This window comes from Vulpes lagopus, chromosome 15 (assembly GCF_018345385.1).
Source record: "Vulpes lagopus strain Blue_001 chromosome 15, ASM1834538v1, whole genome shotgun sequence".
NCBI lineage: Eukaryota > Metazoa > Chordata > Mammalia > Carnivora > Canidae > Vulpes > Vulpes lagopus.
In genome coordinates, this window is record NC_054838.1 from 21,118,850 (window position 1) to 21,140,748 (window position 21,899).

A 21,899-nucleotide genomic window follows, 5' to 3' on the forward strand; every position below is an offset into this window, starting at 1 on the left:
CATTTTCCTGGTACACAAAAGCAGTTACAAACAATTCACTTTAAATAGATTAACTTTTTCTTATTTGTGCTACATTAATATCCCCTATAAAAACATATTACCTTTTCAAAGCATATTTACACATCATTCTGAACCCTTGGTAGAAAACAAAAGGATGACCTTATGTCAGATCTTTGTGGTCTTTACTCCATAGACAATGGGGTTGAGTGCAGGTGGGATAACAATGTAGAGGTTGGCAAACATGATGTGGAAAGTACGAGGGATATTATGCCCAAAGCGATGGGCAAGGATGGAGAAGAATGCTGGTATATAGAACATGAGGATGACACAGACATGGGAACCACAGGTGCCAAGGGCCTTCTGGCGGGCATCTCGGGAGGGCAGGTGGAAGACCGCACAGAGGATAAGGGTGTAAGAAACGGCAATGAGAATCACATCTGAGATGACTGTCATGATGGGAACACAAAAGCCATACCAGATGTTGATGGAGATGTCAGCACAGGCGAGCCGGGCCACACCTATGTGCTCACAGTATGTGTGTGGTATGATGTGTGTCCTGCAGAAAGGCAAGCGTGTAAGCAAGAATACAACTGGCAGGACGATGCAGAAGCTTCGACAGGAGATGCCCACTGCAATCTTCGTGATGGTCCTGGGGGTCAGAATAGTGGTATATCTCAGGGGGGAGCAGATGGCCACATAGCGATCAAATGCCATGGCCATCAAGATGGCTGAATCTAGAATAAAGCTATAGTGGGGGAAGAACATTTGTGTAAGACACCCTGGGAATGTGATTTCTCGAGCCCCAAGCCAAAAGATACTGAGTGTTTTGGGAAATCCAGCTGTGGACAGGATGAGATCAGTCATGGCCAGCATGGAGAGAAAGAAAAACATGGGTTCATGAAGGCTACGTTCCACTGTGATGAGGTAGAGAAGGGTGCAGTTTCCCACGAGGGCCACAACATAGATGAAACAGAAGGGAATCCCAATCCACACATGCCAATGCTCCAGGCCTGGGATTCCCACCAGAATGAAGGGTCCTGGGTTGTAATTGCTCAGGTTGAAAATGATCATGGCAGACATGATGACCTAAATACAGGTCCTGAGGACAGAGGGCAGTAGAGGAGAGTTAGGGTCACTTGAGTCACTCTCATTTCCAACATCCATCATTATTGACTCCTAAATATAACAAGACCATATCAGTTAAGTAGAATACTTTCGAAATAAATAAAGTTTTGTGTTGAAACAACAGCAGGTAGTTTGCATAAACTAGGATTGTCTCAGATATACTGAGACTTACAGTCATTCTACCTCAAGAGAAGATGTTCCTTCTTCTAGCCATCTCGGCTACTTTACACAACTTTTCTGGGCAGCCTTCCAGACTGGCTGCAATTCCTCTCTCATTATATAATATACCTCTGATATAAGTTAAAAATTATAGTGTGTAGTTTTTTTATGGTGGAAATAATTTCATATTTTAAGATTTATTTCTTTATTAATGAGAGACACAGATTGAGAGGAGAGGCAGAGACATAGGCAGAGGGAGAAACAGGCTCCTACTAGGGAGCCCGATGCGGGACTTGATCCCGGATTCAGGGATCATGACCTGAGCCAAAGGCAGGAGCCCAACCGCTGAGCCACCCAGGAGTCCCTGGAAACAATTTCTAGGTCTTTATAGACACTATTGGCTGCTTAGTCTTGACACGATCTTGACAAGATTTGCTTGTCCTGTCATGTGGAATATCAAAATTTGCCTCACCATAAATACTTGCTCTTTTATGCTCCTGGATGGCTAAGGCTCTTACATATGTGTGCTAACCATTCTTTTGGAGGAGGTAAAATCCAAAAATTTTGTCAACTCAACAAACAGAGGCCGAGTTCTTAGCCTATGCTGAACAACATGTAGAACTTAAATAAAATTTAGAAAAGTTCCATATAGATGAGGTTCTTGAGTCTCTGCTCTATTTCCTTGCCTAAAAATAATTTTCAAGACCTTCTACACTAAACAGCTGCATAACATTCTATTATGTTGACTTAGTAACACACTTTGTCAAAGTTTATTTCCAAAAGAAGGATTGTTTCCTTGCAAATCCATATTCTATTGGATAGATACACAGATATTGCAACAGTTATTCTCTCAGACAATCTCAAACATTCTCTGATCTATCTTTACAATCTAAAACGCATTTTACCACAATAGTTCACCAACCCATAATCCTGCAAAACACACCCCCCAGCACCCTGTATGTATCACAGATAAATCTTACACTCATGTATGCACCACACACACATACACACCACACACATGCCACCCATGTACATGTACACACCATACACATTGCACATATCGTACAAACACATGTATACATACCAATGAAAATATAAACATCCTATTTCACAACTGGATTTTGAAACTGCTATTTCTTGGGTAAATTCCCAGAACTTTTACTTGGAGAACTGCTTTTTTAAAGACTAGATTCCTGTACTTCCTTTCATCTCCAGCAATGTGTTTGCATGAAACGTTATTCATATTCTACACATAACCCACCATACAGCCAGCCACTCACTACCAGGAGCAGCAATGCCAGGAAGCTCCTGCTATTCATGCACCTCTGAGTCCTGACAGAAAAAGCTCACATTCAGCCTTCTGCCAAGCCCCACATTTTCACTCATTCTTAGGCCCAGCTTACCAGACCAACATCTGCCAGACCAACACTTCCGGTCTCCACCAAGCTGCTTTTGGTAAAACAGAAGTAGGATGATCTCTTCTTTCATCTCTGACCTTCCCTTATCTATACAGAAAAACACTTTCCTGGAAGCCTCAGAAACACTCTTCTAAAGTGTCTCTGTTATTTTAGGTTCTAGACTCAGGAGCACTCCCCAAGTTCACACAGTGGCCACAGTCCAGCCCCCATCTGCTCTGTATGCCTGCTCTCTGGCTGAGTGACCTTCGTCTCCTTCTTAAATTTTTTTTATTATTATTTATTTATGATAGTCACAGAGAGAGAGAGAGAGGCGGAGACATAGGCAGAGGGAGAAGCAGGCTCCATGCACCGGGAGCCCGATGTGGGATTCGATCCTGGGTCTCCAGGATCGCGCCCTGGGCCAAAGGCAGGCGCCGAACCTCTGCGCCACCCAGGGATCCCCCTTCGTCTCCTTCTTATGCATTCAGGGGCGCCGAAGGCTCACCCTTCGCCAACGGTAGAGATATAATTGGGTTGTTCAGCCTTCATATGAAAACCCACCCATCTGTGTGCTGCTCACAGTCTGAAACAGCACCTGGCATCAGGATCCTGAGCCCAGCACTATCAATCCCAGCTCTTCAGCTTGTCTGCAGGCATCCTTCATTCATAACCATGTGAGGGGGAGTCTTGTCTACTTTTTACGTGTCATGCACTCAGACACAACAAATGTTCACACAGTCACCCAAAGCCTTTACAACACACACACATGGGCACACATGGTCAATGTCATCTCTGAGGCTTGTCGATTGTGACAGACAAATCTAGAAGTCAGGGCAATCTATGAAACAGCCTGGTCTCCTCAATAAGTCAATGCTATTAACAGAGTGGAAGGTGCTTAGATGAGGAAAATACTTTTCTAGACTAAAGAAATTTAAGAGAATGAATCACCAAAGCAATTCTTATGAATTGTTTAGAAAAATAACAAGGGCTGGGAGCTGATGAGTAATTGTGGGAATTTAAATATGAATAGGTATTGGATGATATAAAGTGTTAGTATTCATTTCATTAAATGTGTCTATGGTATTATGGTGAAACACACACACATGACACAGAGGCCCATAGTAACACAAGAAAATATTGGCACATGGGTATGCTGTGGAGTCAGATCAGTTCGCTGAGCACTTAAATTCCAGCTCCCCGATTTACAAAATGTGTGAACATAGATGAGATTTTTTGAACTGTATAATTCATTGGTTCCCACGTGTTTGAAAAGGGTCTAAAAGCTCTAATTCTTAGTTATTATTAGGACATAAAAGACATGCCCCCAAACCACTCCCTGCTGCAGTCTAGCCCATAGCAAGCATGGACTGTTGTATGTCTCCCTATAGACCGCATTTGATATAATCTGTACCATCCTTCACTGTCAGACCACTCAGTGAAGAAGAGAACAGAGCATACATGCATCCAAACCAACAGAAGCCTCTCAGGCATACATGCATGTACACACACACACACACACACACACACACACAACTGCAGACTTAATCCCATTCTTTAGGTCAGAGTGGTGAGTCCTCCTCACACGTCTGACCCAGAATTTGCAGACAACATTCAGCTTGGCCATGCTCAAACTAGGTGTATAGTTGTGGATCTGTCTGGATCTTTGTCATTCATTTGATGGAGCATCTGTGCAATTCTGGTAACCATGACTAGCGATTCTATGTGGGAAATGCCCCAGAAAGGAAATGACAGTCTCAGTGCATGGCTCCTGGAAACTGAGCCCTAAGTCTCACCCACCTCTTCTTTCTGTTCAATTCCTACTTCAGGCCACACCCCTCAAACAACTAACACTCACCTAGATGGTGAGCATTGGGCCACACAGGAAGAAGAAAAGTTGTATCAACAGCCAGCTAGAAACTCTGCAAGAAGAGCAAGCAGCAAGCAAAGAAATAAGTGAAGGAGAAAGCAAGGGATGGTCGAAAGATGGATTCCCTGCTCATTTATTATTTCTGGCCAATATTCAATTTGGGGAAGAAGTAAATAGATAGGGCCTGAGGGACCCTGGCATCCTCTTACTCTCAAGGGGAAAGTTTGAAGAAGTTATGATAACCATGCCCAAGATACTGCCTCTGGATATTTATATTTTACATTGCACATGAGCCTGCATGCCTGTGGGAATATGGCCCTGCACTTGTCCACTTGTCACATCATCTAGCTTCAAGCTCTTGCCCCCTGACCCCACTCCTTGGATAAAGAGCTCAGACAAAGCACTTAGTATCTGTAAGAAGGTAATAATATAGTACCTACCTCTTGCGCTTATGGAAGGGTTGACAAACTAGGTAGACCAGTGAATTTCCTGGAGGAACATTATACTCTGCCTGCCTCAAGTATTTTTCAATGGGCTACAGGTTATAAAGACATTTAATTTCCCTACATTTCCTTCTGCCTGTGTTTCTCATATATCAATCCCCTATGAACAATTTTGACAACCTTAAATCGTTAAGGTTGATGAGGGTGGAAGGTCTTATCTTCCATAAGTTCTTCCAACTTAATAGAGACATAGAGATATCCCTACCTATGGCTCAACACGGGCCTATATGAATCAAACGGGCGATTCATATAGGAGTTCCCAAAGGCAGAGGCAGCCAATGCAAGGTAGGCATCATATATGAACCTCCTTGAGTAGAAAAGATCAGCTGTGGCTAGATGTTTGGCACCAGGCAGGGAGACACCTGAAAAGACAAGAAAAGAAGGTTTAGTATTATAGTAAGAAATAGAAGTCTGAATAAAAAGACCTGATAGTTAACTAAAATTGTCCTCCAGTCCTTTATTGTTGTTTGAAGAGAAATTTGAGGTCTTCCACAGGTTCATAGGAATAAGAAGGCACATTAGTTCGCTCATTGGTTTCATGTGAAGGAGATAAGGTTTTATTCTCTATATATGAGCCCATGAAGAGTGTCCCTCTAACTCTTTTGCAGTGAGAGTACATATTATGACCCAGTAGGGGCCCTTCCATTTTAAAGTTAAAACCCCTGCTGTATTAGACTTCCAGTCATTTATATGGTTGCTAGTGACCATCAGATTAGTTTTAGGGAGGATATGTTTTGTGTGTGCATTTAGAGATTTATGAATTCGCCTGGCCTCAAGTGAATAATTTAACAGACCATTATAATCTCCATATATTGACAGGTCTACAGTGAGAAAGGGCTTTTCATATAGTAATTCAGAGGGACAGAATCATATTGGTGGTTTGGAGGCAATCCCACTTCTGAGAAGCCCTAATGGTAAAAGAGTAATCCAGTTTCCTTGAGTCTCAGTGCTTAGAATATAGTATCTACAAAGATGTGTTATTGACACATTTTCTGTCTATAATAACCCTCCTTTTAAATCAGAGATAACCAAATCAGTACTAATTCATTTGTAAAGCAAGTCTAATTCTAACAAACTTGACCTAATGATTTATATAAACTCGGTAAGAATAGTGACTAGTCATATAGGTCTTTTAGACTCTGTTTTGCTGATATATTTTATAAGGAATCTAGATTGACCTTGTGGTAGCCTCTCCATGCCAGAAGCTATGCCAAGTACTTGCCATCTCACATGCCTGCAATACCTATACATTTGGGCAAATTCTTCTTCAAGAGGTCCCCAATGTTTCCTAAGGTTCTTGCCCTTGCCAGGAATTGACATTCTTTACTCACTTGGTAAGGTGTTGGGAGCTCTTAAGAAGGCATCTGGCCAACCTTTCCAAAAGGCTCTATTGTCTTCATGCTTCATAAAGTCAACTTTAGCTCCTTAGAGCTGTTTAGTTGTATCTGAGTCTATGCATTTCTCTCAAATATAACATTCCAGTCAAAGCCTGAGTAAAATAACTAGTGTTTCCAATCGTGTCCTGTAATGAGATTCAAACAAGAGTCACAAACTATACTCATCTTTTTAAGCTCATTTAGTTCCATGTTACTAATTCTTATTTAGTCTGAATGCAGCTTTTTAGGAAGTTGTGGAAATACCAATTTTAGCTTTAGGATTTTAAAGGTATCAAAAGCCCTTTTAATGAATCTCCTAAGATGAAACCTGTGTTGCAAGAAAATAAGAACTATAACTAAAAAAGACAAAAAGACTCAAAAATGGACATGGTTAAATATCTGATGAGTGGTTACGATATAGCTGGCAAGGAAATCGTTATTTCTGTGACACATAACACTTCAATAATTAGAACATCAAGTAATGAAAAAAAAAGAAGATCAAATAATGGCCTTGTACTAGAACATATTATAACTTTATAAAGTGCATATCATCTCTAAAATGGCATTTACCCAAACATAATCTAAGACTTATTAAGCAACAATAAGTGCTTCCAGAGCAACTTGACATACCAAATAAAAAGACCTTATGAGTCAATGAGACTTTCTTTACAATTCAAATCTTGGGGAAGTTTGTTCCAAAACCTCAGAAAGTTTTGAAAGCACATGAGTAAATAAATAGGGTTACAGATCATTGCAAAATTTAACTTATTTATTTAACCAAGGTGACAATAAGACATTTCAAAGGCAATGTATAGGTATATAGTTGTTAGCAAAACCTAGCTCCTTTAATATTGAGAAGTTTTAACCAAGTAAACAGAGAACTGATAAAGCCTAGAACCTGGTTTTCTGGGCAGATAAAAGAGAAGAAAAAACTCTGTTTACATTTTCTTATCAAGTGCAAACGATTTAAGAAAATGTTTTCCTTTGAACTGAGAAAAGTAGAATTTCAATCTTTCACCAATGTACTTTTATTTTTTTAAATAAATTAATTTTTATTGGTGTTCAATTTACCAACATACAGAAAAACACCCAGTGCTCATCCCGTCAAGTGTCCCCCTCAGTGCCAATCCATTCATGTCAAGATCCCTGGGTGGCGCAGCGGTTTGGCGCCTGCCTTTGCCCCAGGGTGCGATCCTGAAGACCCGGGATCGGATCCCAAGTCTGGCTCCCGGTGCATGGAGCCTGTTTCTCCCTCTGCCTGTGTCTCTGCCTCTCTCTCTCTCTCTCTCTCTCTCTCTCTGTGTGTGTGTGTGACTATCACAAATAAATAAAAATTTAAATAAAAATAAAATCCATTCATGTCAACCTAAGTCCTGATCACATATAAAATTCCTTTTTTTTTTTTTTTTAAATGATTGTCTTTGAGAATGGCAGAGTGAATTACCGAGAGAATTACAGGATTGCCAAGCAATTTTGAAAGCCCATTTGAGAATAGTAATTGTGAATTTATTTGTTTTTTTTTTAATTTTATTTATTTATGATAGTCACACAGAGAGAGAGAGAGAGAGGGGCAGAGACATAGGCAGAGGGAGAGGGAGAAGCAGGCTCCATGCACCGGGAGCCCGACGTGGGATTCGATCCTGGGTCTCCAGGATCGCGCCCTGGGCCAAAGGCAGGCGCCAAACCGCTGCGCCACCCAGGGATCCCTAAAATTCCTTTCTAAAGATTTCCCTTCATAAGCATTTTACAACTTTTTTGTTCAGTTGTTTCCCTTATTTCCATCAGTCTTAATTACATTTAGCAGAATTTTAACTCTTAGAAACCTTAGTGTCCAGTGAAAACTAAGTAGTAACCAAGTGTGAACTCTTACACCAGAATTCCTTAGATGGCAAATTTATCAACCATTTAAGCACAAAACATGATTTCCAACAGACTCAAATATCCTTATTTCTCTGCAATAAGTGAAAACTTCAAACCTACTTCGGTAATCATTTCTTTAGTATTCCATTCTCTTTGGGAAAGACCTAGATATCCAATTAATTCAATCCAAATTTATCACCCAAGCAAAACTTTTTATATAGTTTCAGAGGACCAAAGACTTTGAAAGCTATCTTAACAATTACCCATGGAAATGTTGAGACTGAAGATTAACTATCATTGTAAATCATCCTTTTGCTAACAACTTGCAACAGAGATAACACCAGCTATTTGACCTTTAGTAAATCTTATAGAATAAAAAGTTTCAATTAGTTTAAATACTGAATTATGTTCCACCTGGGTCCACTGAAAAATCAATTGGGAAGGGGGAAACTGAGTGGGGAAAAAATAGACAGGAAAACAACCCATGAAAGACTCTTAACTCTGGGAAACAAACAAAGGGTTGCAGAAGGGAAGGTGGGTGGGAGGATGGGGTAACACGGTGATGGGCATTAAAGAGGGCACATGATGAGAAGAGCACTGGGTGTTATACTATGTTGGGAAATTGAATTTAAATAAAATAAAATATTTTAAAAAATCAATCAGTATGTTCTCCACTGCCAGTTTTTACCTGGGGTACTGGTGGGGAAATGGGAGGTGATAAGTCCAGGAGTGTTCTTTCCTCCAGGACAGCAAGGGGAGAAGAAGGAGGAGCCAATAGTGGGAGAGGCACCAAGGATGATATAGAAACCAATTATGAAGGCCACACCCATGGTGATACAGACAAAAGAGGAAAAGAAGGCAGAAAAGGTGAGGTGCTGCCAGAAGACAGAGAAAAAGCGTTCCTGATTCAAAACCTCATCACCTAGAGTAAGGGACAGGTGGAGCTAGGAAGGGAGAAATAGGTAGGGGGCTATGGGATCAGGCTCACAGAAATCCCAAAAATGCTGAGATGTAAGGAAACCAGAGATAAGGGAACAAACCAGACCACTCTGCCCTAGGTATGGGTGGAGAAGGGGTCTTTTTTATGATAGTCATCTGTGACAACAAAGAATAACCAGACGCCCCAAAAGAGAAGCCATTAAAGATGGTATCACCAGTCCTTACTCGAACCAAGACGTCACAGAATGCTAAGGCCATAAGCTCTCTGGTCAGTTCTAAATGAAAGACTATCAGTAGAGACCCACATTGGCAACAGTCAGGACCCCTCTCACCACTGAGAGCTTTCTCTGCATCTTTGCTTAATAAACTTCTATCACTTTATTCACTCTCTTTTGCCCGCAAGATTCATTCTTTTACTATGTGAGATAAGAAACTAGCTCTCTTGCTTCAACCTCAGAGATGACCAGTCACCATTTTTTTTCCCCATAAATCCTGCAATCTGAACTGTTTCCAGTGGGTTAAAGAGCATCCCAAGGCAGAGTCTTTAGGGACTGAAGAGAGAAGGTCTATTACCAAGAAAATCTGCCCCTCCAACTCCCATTACCTGTGTGGTCTCCCACCTGCAGGATATGCTAGAGGTTCTTGATGTCAAAGTGACCAGAGCCATCCCTCAACATGATTGCTCTGATCATCGCATGCCCTAAAGGCCTTGGAGTAGGGAGGCCTGCCCTCTCCTGCTTCCCCTTTGCATTCTAGACTGTGATGTATGCCAGCATATGGACCGAGGATGCCTTGCTGCAAAGGCCCTGCCATGAAGGCCATGTTAAACTGCACGTTCCAAATGCATGGAAACACTAGAAAAGTTTTACAAGTTCAAAGAAATCACCCAATTGTGTAACTTAAGTAGTTAGTGGAGGATGTTGACAGAAAACAGTAAAGATTTAAATCCATCATGGCTCTAAGCAACATTCTAACATATGAAGTCTTTTCAGCCAACTTCCCTAGGAAATAGTCCCTGGTTGGGTTTTAATTCAATCAGGTGCTGTTTAGGCCGGTTTCTAGGAGAGGTCTCTCTGCCAGAAGCAGCTAGACCAGGGAAGGGGAGGGGATCACATTAGCCCAATGAGGAGGAAACCCCACACAGGACTCTGAAGATTGGCAGCCATGTTAGTCACTTAGGAGGCTGTCCTGTGCCCAAGACAGGCAACTTTGTATAAAGACAGGAATAAAGAGAGGGCATCAAGTTTCTGGGTCTTATTACTGATGTAGTTTCAGAATGTAGGTGAGGTGAGTTCTGGAGCCCATGGCCAAGAAAGAAATCTTGAGACATCTTTTGTACAAAATGATGGTTTTACTAAAGTACAGGGACAGGACCTGTGGGCAGAAAGAGCTGCTGCACCAGGGTTGTGAGGGGTGACTGATTTATATAATCAGTTGGAGATTATAATAACTCCCAGGGCTTCGGAGTTGGAGATAAGGAAAAAGGGGATAAGTTCAAAAGAACTTGTAGATCCTAAAGAGGACCTACAAGATCTTACAAGATCTTACCATTGTCAAGTTAAGGTTGTTTTTCCCTCTAACAAATCATTAACATTAAGGCAAGTTGAGAGTTTCCTTCTGAAAGTGAGGTTATTGGTAAGATATTTTTCCTTGCAAATCACTAAGACATCTGTAAACTGAGGAAGTTCATGTATGGCTGGGCTGTCATCTCTATTATGTATTCTTTTTTCCTTCCTTTAACTTTAGGGCAGCCAGGAGTGCCTAGGAACGGCACACATACCCCACCTGGTTGGGGAGGGTTGCAGGGTATCAGCTTGTGCTTCATCCTCAGCATGCCTTCTGCTACCTCATCATTACCATTCTGGCTATTGTACTATAACTTCCAGCCAAGCCAAGCTTTCTCCTCCCCATAGAGTAGCCCTAGCCTGGAAGACTGCAGCCCAAGCAATCCACATGAATGTGTTCCATTAAGATCATACCCCTGAAAAACCCCTGGAGAGGAAAGTACTCAACAAGTTTGCACCACAGGTCGAGGCCCAGGTAAGGTGGTTGATGTGATTTTGATGTGATTTGAATAGTATTGTTTGGGGTCCAGAGCAGATGGCCAAAAAAGAATTCTTGAAACATCTTCAATGCCAAGGTGGTTTTATAAAGCACAGGGACAGGACTCCTGTGCAGAAAGAACTGTTGCCCCAGGATCGTAAGGGGAGAGGAGTAAAAATGAGGGAAGTTCCAAAAGGATTTTCATTTGCTAAGGAAGACTCCAGAGCATGTGGAGGCTTTGCTATTGTAAAACTAAGGATGTTTCTCCCTCTAGCAAGGCAGTAACATTCAGACTCTTGGGAGCTTCCTGGGAATCAGCATACTCAGCCTGCCTCAAGTATTTGTCAATGGCTGCAGGTTATAAGGACATTTTATTTTGTCTACATTTTCTTCTGCCTTTGTAGCCACATCAGTTCCTCTTCCTGAACCATGCACTCTTCCCAACCCAATTTGACTGGCTTCTTCTTATGATTCCCAACTTTGTTAGGAAAAAAATCTTTATTTTTTTGGTGCTTTTACCGATTAGAAATTTAGGATGTTCTAACAGCTCTATACTGGGATGAGAGACGTAAGAGTTGCTTGAAACTATATTCTGTAAGAGTATGATTAATTACCGGTGTCTTCTCTCTACGAGCTCTCTGATGATACTCCCTTCTGTTCGTCATAGCAGGAGAGGTCGCTCTTCTCTGAACATCTCACTGTCTTCTAGTTTATATGCACTATGGATTATGAAACTGAATCATGATTAGCTCTCACGTAGACTAGAGCTTAATTCTTTACCCTCATGCAATAAAAGCATAGGAACACTTGGTGGAGGGAAAGTATATTAATCCTTTTCTTATTTTCAAAAAAATCTTCATCACTGCTTTTTTTTTTTTCTCTGCCTCCACTGCCGTCTGTACTTACTTCATAGCAACTATATGTATGGTGTTCAAAATATATCCAGTAATTCTGGAGGAAAATATGTGACTGTTGTCACATAGGAAAAGAACATACACTCAAACTATAGTGTCTGTGTCCACAAAAGCAGTCTTACTTATTACAATTATATGTTGAGAGTTACTGTAGAATGATGAATCTAATCCCATGTGAATAGGATGGGAAAGCAGTAGAAGTAGAGAAACCATGTAAAACTCTGGCATTTCCATTGCAGAAGAAAGTGACAAGTGTTGGGATCACTATGGGGAGAGAGGAGGTGCTCACACTCACTGGAGACTCCAAGAGATTGTATAGAAAGAAGCAACAGGCATTGAGGACACCTTGGATCTGGGAGAAAAGCAGACATCAACTACCCTTGACACCTGGCAAACACCAAAAATAGTTATTCTTTAACATAGACTGAGTGACTCCCTCTGACCCAATTTTAGACATGTTGGGTTTGAAAAGAGAATCATACAAATAAAGAGACATGTTTAGCATTGGACGACATCTCTTTTGAAGTATGAAAAGGAAGAAGAGACTTGGGCCACCGGTTCTTCCAACTGCCTGGGTTTCAAACCCACATCTTAGACTGTATGTACTTTTCCTTCTTATTGGCCATAGGAAGTTAGCATCACCTTTGTGTTTATTTTTAGGGGCCTCTGACCACTCACATCTCATTTCACTTTCTCAAGATTGAGTGAAAAATGAGCTTTAGGTTCCCGATTGCCTTCTTCCTTTGTCCACAATAAATGCCTGCAGTCTTAACTTCGATTTCATGATTATTTGCCATTAATTTGTATGATAAACATTCCTTATGCACCTATTACGTGCCACAACCTGTGCTTGATGCTGTCTAGAAATGGATTGGAGTAACCAAAGTAAAAGTCCAAAACCTCAGCGTCATCACAATAGAAGTTTCTTGATCTTCAGTGATGTGTAAACAGCTAAGATCTATGGAGCTGAAAAAAGATTATTCAGATTCTGTAGAAAGATATTTGTCATGAAAAGGAGATGCCATTTTATTATTTCCATTAAGAGTTTTGTAATTACCTTATAGCAATAAGAAGAAATTGCAAAATATATATATACAGTTGCCCAGACACACATTATACTGTTTTGTAAACTGAATGAGTAAGTAAAAATCTGACTTAAATTACAGGCAATAAAATAAAATAAAATAAAATAAAATAAAATAAAATAAAATAAAATAAAATAAAATAAAATAATAAAATTACAGGCAAAACCACAGCTCTGATTACCAAATAATTTTTTCATCTGTCCCTTTCAACCTAGGGCTACAGATTAGGTTTCTGAGCTAATATACACTAAGAACTTACCCTGCCCACCCAGACTTCAGCCTACACCAATGAGTCCCATGAGGAAAGAGCAAGAGAACAACTTTGTCCCAGATATTCTTGGTCTTTACTCCATAGACAATAGGATTGAGTGCAGGTGGGATAACTACATAGAAGTTGGCAAAGAGGATGTGAAAAGTCCGGGGGACATTATGCCCAAAGCGATGGGCAAGGATGGAGAAGAATGCTGGTATATAGAAGATGAGGATGACACAGACATGGGAACCACAGGTGCCAAGGGCCTTCTGGCGGGCATCCCGGGAGGGCAGGCGGAAGACCGCACAGAGGATGAGGGTGTAAGAAACGGCAATGAGAATCACATCTGAGATGACTGTCATGATGGGAACACAAAAGCCATACCAGATGTTGATGGAGATGTCAGCACAGGCGAGCCGGGCCACACCTATGTGCTCACAGTATGTGTGTGGTATGATGCGTGTCCCGCAAAAAGGTAGACGATTTACAAGAAAAACACATGGAGCAAAAATGCAGAAACTTCTGAAGGAAATTCCCACAACAATTTTGAGAGTGGTCCTGTGGGTCAGAATAGTGGTGTATCTCAAGGGGAAGCAGATGGCCACATAGCGGTCAAATGCCATGGCCAGGAGTATAGCTGAGTCCAGGACAAAGCTATAATGCAGAAAGAATAACTGGGTGAGGCAACCAGGAAAACTGATTTTCTGGGGACCAAGCCAGAAGATGGTAAGGGATTTGGGGACACATGTGGTAGACAAGATCACATCTGTAATGGCTAGCATGGAAAGGAAAAAGAACATGGGTGCGTGAAGACTCCGCTCCACGGCAATGAGGTAGAGGAGGATACTGTTGCCCACAATGGCCACGAGATAGATAAAGCAGAAGGGGATGCTGATCCAGACGTGGTACTGCTCAAGGCCAGGGATGCCCAGGAGGGTGAAGTCACCTGTGTTGTAGCTACTCAGGTTGTACATGGCCAGGATGGTCTCATGAATCGATTTTGAGTCTGAAAAACAAAAAGTATATAGTGAACCTGAGAATATTGTATGGTAATTCTTCGTCCACTCTCTCCTTCCGGTTAGTTCTCCTCTTTCCTGTCTGCCAAGAAAGATACTCCCAGTGCTCATCTCTTCAAGAAAGATTCCCTAGACTTGATGCCCTGGTAGTAGTCTTACCCTTGGGCATCTGGAATCTCTTCAAACTGCTATTCCCATTTTAATACCTAAGAGTATATACTACTGTATAAAAATTATATTAATAATAATGCGATTTTTTGATATATTGATTTGAGCAGAGAGAACTATAATCTAAGTACATACAGAGAAAGAAACTAAGAAAAGTGGGGATACAATGGGAAAATAACAGGATAATTAACAATGACAGAACCTACTAGACGTCAGGCTTTACACAGTATCATCTCATTTAGAATAATCTTCTAAGTATTTTCATTCTCCTCATTTGTTTTTTATTGTTTTGCTCTAGAATCTAACACTCTGAGAGAAAATTTTACCTAAGATCTCATTTTGGATAACGTGCAGAGCCAAGGTCAGTACAGTCCACAGCTAAAACTCCACCACAGCTGTGGTGCCAACCAGGTGATTGCTCAGTTGACACACTCTTAGATGCCAGGCGCTGAGAAGAGGCCTAGGATGTAGGGAAGTCAGTGTGGAAAACCTAACACTAAACTGCAGTGTGTCCAGCGCACTAACCCTACAACAATTGCAATTACTCTCCTGATTTCCCTTACACTCTAACACTTGGGATTTGCAGACCAGAATGTTCTCTGAGACTGATGTTTGGTGCCTCATCATGGAGAATGATATGGAAATGGATACACACAGTTCAGCCTCCAGCCCCCTCTCAGCACTGAAAGGGGAATCTTGAAAAGTGTGCCCTTTTTTTTTTTTTGTTTGTTTGTTTGTTGTTTTTGTTTTTGTTTTTAATTGGAGTTCAATTTGCTAACATATAGCATAACACCCAGTGCTCATCCCGTCAAGTGCCCCACTCAGGGCCCATCACCCAGTCACCCCAACCCCTCACCCACCTCCCCTTTCACTACCCCTTGTTCATTTCCCAGAGTTAGGTGTCTCTCATGTTTTGTCACCCTCCCTGATATTTTCACTCACTTTCTCTCCTTTCCCTTTATTCTCTTTCACTAATTTTTATATTCCCCAAATGAATGAGACCATATAATGTTTGTCCTTCTCTGATTGACTTAGTTCACTCAGCATAATATCCTCCAGTTCCAACTACGTTAAAAAAAAAAAAAAAAAAAAAAAAAAAGTTTGCTCTTGGTAAATAAGGAGGGGACCTCTAGTGGAAGGAATATAAAATTGACACATTTAAATCCCAGGTCAAGATAAAAGCAAACAAAGAAATTCCATAACATAAAACACAATATTTTGGGAAACTTTCACAGTACTACACAAGTTAAAACTTTACATGAAATCACTTCTGTAATGATCTTAAAAACTCTATGAGATAGTAATAATGTTGCCTACATTTTTCAGGATGCAGAAATGGAGCACAGAGAAGGTAATTTATCTGCCAAAGGCTGCAAGGTAAGCAAAGGTTAGAGCTACAAATAAAACCAGGGAGTCTTTTCTTAGATTCTCATGTGAGAAAGGTAATTCTCTATAGAGTGTATGGCAAATAGCATATATATGATATTCATATGGAAGAAGATACTAAATTTAACCTGGGTAATCTAAGGTAAATTCTGATTCACCACATCAACCACTCTCTTACACATATTTTTCTTGCCCTTGTTCCACCGGCCTCCCATCACGTATGTATGCAAAACCCAACTCCTAGATTCAGCAAGCTAATAAGACCTTCAGATCAAGACGGAAAGTCACTTCAGATCAAGAAATAAAGTCACTTTATTTCCATAATCTCATGATCATCAAACTAAAGCTCACTGTCAACACTGCCTGATGACTATCAACATGATCTTGCTCAGCATCATCTCCCTGGATGAGTTTTTCCTAATTTTTTCCAAGCACATCCACCAACTCCAGCTCTCTCCTTCTCAACAGTTTTTTTTTTTTCATTTCACTTCATACAGATTTAAAGTCATTAGATATGCAATCACGTAAGACAGCAATCACATCACATATGTATGTATATACACATACACACGCACATACATATACTCTACATTTTATTTCCTGTTATAATCGTAAAATTCCCTTTCATATCTGGTCCCAAAAAGCCAACCCATTCTCTCTCAAATCTTTCCAATCTTCATAATCATTCATTCTCTTCTTGCCTTTGCCTTCAACAAACACTTTTAAAATTTCTACTCTTTCAACATTTAAACAATTAAAATGGAATATTACTCAGCCATTAGAAACGATAGATACCCACCATTTGCTTCGACATGGGTGGAACTGGAGGGTATTATGCTGAGTGAAATAAGATAATCAGAGAAGGACAAACATTATATGTTCTCATTCATTTGGGGAATATGAAAGATAGTGAAAGGGAATAAAGGGGAGGGGAGGAAAAATGAGTGGGAAATATCAGAAAGGGAAACAGAACATGAGAGACTCCTAATTCTGGGAAATGAACAAGGAGTGGTGGAATGGGAGGTGGGTGGGGTGTGAGGGTGACTGGGTGGCGGGCACCGAGGGGCGACTTGATGGGATGAGCACTGGGTGTTATGCTATATGTTGGCAAATTGAACTCCAGTAAAAAATAATAATAATAAATAAATAAATAAATAAAATAAAATAAAAACAAACAATTAAAGTGGGCTCAAATATTTTCTAGTAGAAATTACAAAAAATAATCATATTCTCTCATCATAGCTAGATGTGTAGTTATCTATACCACATACATGCTTTTCATGTCCTACTTACCTTTTTAACTCATACTAATATCATTTCTATTAATTTTGAGCTCAGCCACGGTAACTTCTTGCAAGATACATCCACGAAGGCAAAAGAAACAAAAGCAAACATGAACTATTGGGACTTAATCAAGATTATAAGCTTTTGCACAGCAAAGGATACAGTCAACAAAACTCAAAGACAACCTACAGAATGGAGAAGATACTTGCAAATGACGTACCAGATAAAGGGCTAGTTTCCAAGATCTATCCTCATCTTTCCACCAAAGTAGCTTTTGCTAACATTACCAATGAAGTCCATGTCCCACTCTGGTGTGAGTCCTTGCTGGACTTCTCAGCAGCATTTGACAATATTCACTTTCACTTCAGTGAGAACATTGTATCGTGAACTCAATAGAGGTGCACAGCTAGAGCTTCTCATCTTCCCCTGCCTGCTCTGCTCTCTGCAGGGTCTCTCACCTCATCTCCAGGCCTCCACACCTCAGTGTCCTCTCAGGGTCAGGGGTTCACAAGGGACATGTTGATGGAGGTGGCAGTGGGATTGCCATTCCCCCTGATTCCTGGGCAGGAGACTGTGTCTCTGAGCCACAGCTGGAGCCCTGGAGCTGCTCCTACCTGCCAATGCACGCAGCCATCAATGTCCATGCCCCTTTCTGTGATCAGGAAACCAATGCACAGTGAGGCTTGGGTCACACACAGCTGGGACGAGGAATAAGGTCTCCAGGCACTATTCCAGGACCCTTTCCTGCCTGGGAAGTCTTTGCCTTGTTCTCAGCAGAGAGCACTTTTCCTCTTGGCAGGAGAAGCTACTCTGCCACTCACACAGATTCAGCAGCTCATCTCACCTGGGTCCCCCCCCCCCACTCTGAGGGGGTCCTTGTTCTGACTCCATTCACACAGGCATGCTTTCTTGCCGGCATGAGTCACTGGGGGCACTGGGACACACACCTGCATGAACCAGCCAGAGACTCAGACTCACCTCGATCCATCTGTGGCTCGCCCCCGTGGGTTCCAAGCCAGAGCCCGTGTCCTCCCTCTTCCTGGGCTGATGATCCTTCTCACGCTGCCTGCTTCTCCTCAGAGTGGCTCACAGACTGTGTCCTGCCTAAGGGGCTGGGGGCACAAGTGTTCCGTCCAGGGAGGAGCAGAACAAGGAATGTATTAAATGCAGCTGGAAGCAGTCACACAGAAAGAAGACAGAAGGGAAGAGTTCAGGAAATGAACTCTGGCAGCATGTGTTCAGTCCCAGCTTTGTTATATGATTTGGAGTGAATGGATTAAGCACTTTGCCCGTTGGTTTAATCAGAATTCCTGATCCTCATGCTCTCTGTGGAGGTAGGAGTGAGAGGGAAGCCAGGCACAATGATCCACTTTTCTTGTTGCCATGTACTCCCCCTCTAGCACAGTGGTTAAGATCTGGAGCGGGCCACAGTAAATGGTTCAGATCCTAGGTCTGCCACCTACCAGCTGTGGGACTTTTCACAAGATATTCAACCTCTCTATGTCTTTATTTCCTTTATTTCTTTTCCCTAAACTGAGGATAAGAATAAATGCACCTGCTCTACAGGAATCATGTAAATACAAATAAAATAACATGAAAAGCAATTCTGCCTAAAACACAGTGAATACACAACACTGTTAGATAGAATTGACAATCTTTTCAGCAGTTATAAAAATTGTTGAGCCCATTTCTGTTGAATCCTTTCCAGTGCTCTCTTGGCTCTCAATTGTGTAATCTGACCAACTATCCTATATCTTAAACAAAACAAAACAAAAGAAAACAAAAATATATCAGGTGGGGACTGAACAAAGGATATTTGAAATCAGAAGGGTCCTGAGTATGGATAAAGCAGTGGTTAAGAGACAAGCTTAAAGTATAAGATTTTAAGTAATCAGACCAAAGAATGAAATTCCTTTGGGACACCTGGGTGGCTCAGCGGTTGAGCATCTGCCTTTGTCTCAGGCCATGATCCTGGGGACCGGGATGGAGTCCCACATTGAGCTGCTTCTTGCCAGGAGCCTGCTTCTCCCTCTGCCTATGTCTCTGCCTCTCTTTCTCTGTCTCTCTCTGTCTTTCTCTCTCTCTTTCTCTCTCTCTCTCTCGAAAAAAATAATAAAATAAAAAAAAAAAGAAAACAAGGAAATTCCTTTGACAATGGAGCCAAGAGAAGCAGATTGAATATAAGATTGCTTCCAAAGAAAATAGAGAATGTGGTGGTGTTGTCCTTTAATCCCTGCTCCCAGGTCCCAACTGCACCTTCCATGTTTTACTGTTCCAGGAATGGTGACAAGGGACTGGTGACACCCGACCCCATTTTTTCAAACAGCCACACTGGTCTCCACCTACACTCTCCTTGGCACCCCAATGTTGTTCTCTGAAAAAGAATCTGCACACCTCATTCCTATCAGGACAAAGTAGCTTCCGAGGTCATCCAATGACTGGCATGGTGGCAGGACCTTCAGTGCTTGGATCACTATGGGATAAATCCAGGTAGAGCATTGGGAAAAGAAGAGGTTTTCAAGAACCCTCAGATCCCGTGACTGAGCCTGGCTGAGGAAGTCCTGTTGCTCATCAGTCAGGAGCTCTCACCTCTCTGCTGGGGAAGTGGGATTAAAGATGGGGAAGAACATTCAGCCTCCATCTATCCAGTGCTGCTCCAGTCCCTGTTGCTCCACCCTGTCCATTCAGTAGTCAGGGCATCAGTGATCTGGGGACTGCGAAGGTACTCTAGGACAAGCCTGGGGGAGAGCAGGTGTGGGCAGGAAGAATTTATGGGTCTCTTCTCTGGGCATCAGGGGGCCATCGACGCTGCATTCCTGGTGGGATTGAGAACCTGTGAGTCTCAGTTGTGCACTGTTAATGAGGGATCTGCAGCAGTCTGCAGCCATCTCTGCTGAATCCTCTTGTTCTCCTATGTTTCCATGCCTAATACCCTCAGCCCTGGAAAGGAAGAGACCAAGCAGGGAGGTCTCTGCAGTGCCCTTGGGTGGGGCACAGCAGACTCAGATGGAGACATGCTTCCTGCTGCACAAATAACAAACCCAACTGACATCTATTTGAGAGAGAGAGAGAGCGAGCAGGGCAGGAGAGAATTCCCAAACAAACTCCCAGCTGTGCATGGGGCCCAATGTTGGGGCTGGATCTGCCCAGGACCCTAAGATCATGGCCTGAGCCTAAATCAAGAGTCAGACACTTAACAAACTGAACCACTCAGGCACCTCATAGTTTAAATTTTCAGTTTCCTATACAATTGTGTCATGATGCTAGGAACACTGCAGCAATGGAGATGATTATGGGGCTTATATCAGAAGTCTTGTTAGGAAAAACAAGTCAGCTAAACTGAATAATGAGATTGGTGCTATAGTCAGAATGGGGAATAATAAAGTTTAATGTTTTAAATTCCAGATTACCCTGTTTATTGTGTGATGACCCAGAAGCTGACAAAAACAATCAAGAGGAACTCTCTGATGTGCACTGATAGCTATTGTGGGGAAAACTCCCACTGAGATGTTTGAACTATGGACTAAACCTTTAGTGTTTGTGCAAAAGAACAAACATTTTTGTTCCTACCTCTTAAGGATATGAATGGAGCATCCAGATTTTCTTTTTTGACATCTTTGGTATTCTTAATATGCTTGCTACTTTCATGCAATATATTTATCACTGGTGGATGAGTTTGAGAGGTAGATATGCAAGTTAGAAGCTTGAAAGATCAGACTTTCTGTAGAATGTTATGACATATTCCACAAAATACCAATAATTATCAATAAAAAAGGAAGGGGAGGTGGGCGGGGGGTGGGGGTGACTGGGTGACAGACACTGAGGTGGGCACTTGACGGGATGAGCACTGGGTGTTTTTCTATATGTTGGCAAATTGAACACCAATAAAAAATAAATTTATAAAAAAAATAAAAGAAGTGATGAATTCTATATTAGGCATTTGTAAAAATAAAAATTCATCACTAAACACCATGCACATTGAATAGAATGTGTTGAATTTCATCTTCCATCAAGGCAAAATCCACAGATAGAAAATCAAGGATCCAGACTATTTCTTTCATTGAAAGATCAGTTGAATTTAGTGTAAACACAGAAGATAAATTGTTGGAATAATGAGAATATAGCAATGCTTAGCTAATTTTGAATAAAAGGTTCAAATAAATATTCTCAACATTATCAAGTTTCTTAGAAATCATTTCTTCTATTCTTGATAATAGAACTTTTAGAGGCAGGTTTCCTTGTTTCTAGCATGACAAAATGTAACCCAACACACACACAAAATAAACATAAATTATTGCTTACAAGTAGCATTGATCTCAAGCCAGTATATGTTAGATAAATTAACAAGAAAGATGCAAGCTCCTTTGATACATTAAATTTTTAAAATATGATACACAGAGCATGGCATTGCTTCTAAAGTTATATATAGATCTTTAATATGAGGCTTTCACTATTCCACTGCTGACTTCTTGTGTAACTGTAATTAAAGAATGCTAAAATCTCACAAAGTAATATAATTTGTCT

At 41.3% G+C, this 21,899-nt stretch overlaps 2 protein-coding genes across 2 annotated transcripts; both read right to left on the reverse strand.

Annotated features, from left to right (window-relative positions):
- Positions 1-152: 152 nt before the first annotated feature.
- On the reverse strand, positions 153-18,417 carry LOC121476644 (olfactory receptor 52H1). The gene is made up of 5 exons (XM_041730766.1): positions 18,354-18,417; positions 14,468-14,527; positions 6,383-6,573; positions 5,257-5,413; positions 153-1,099 (listed from the first exon to the last, which is right to left on the reverse strand). The coding sequence occupies exon 5, from the start codon at positions 1,078-1,080 to the stop codon at positions 166-168; it is 915 nt and encodes a 304-aa protein (XP_041586700.1). The 5' UTR covers positions 1,081-1,099; positions 5,257-5,413; positions 6,383-6,573; positions 14,468-14,527; positions 18,354-18,417; the 3' UTR covers positions 153-165.
- Positions 11,931-18,469, reverse strand: LOC121476125 (olfactory receptor 52H1-like). Its single transcript, XM_041729866.1, has 3 exons — positions 18,354-18,469; positions 13,528-14,527; positions 11,931-11,988 (listed from the first exon to the last, which is right to left on the reverse strand). Exons 1-3 carry the CDS (start codon positions 18,361-18,363, stop codon positions 11,931-11,933), a joined length of 1,068 nt encoding a protein of 355 aa, XP_041585800.1. The 5' UTR covers positions 18,364-18,469.
- Positions 18,470-21,899: the final 3,430 nt, after the last annotated feature.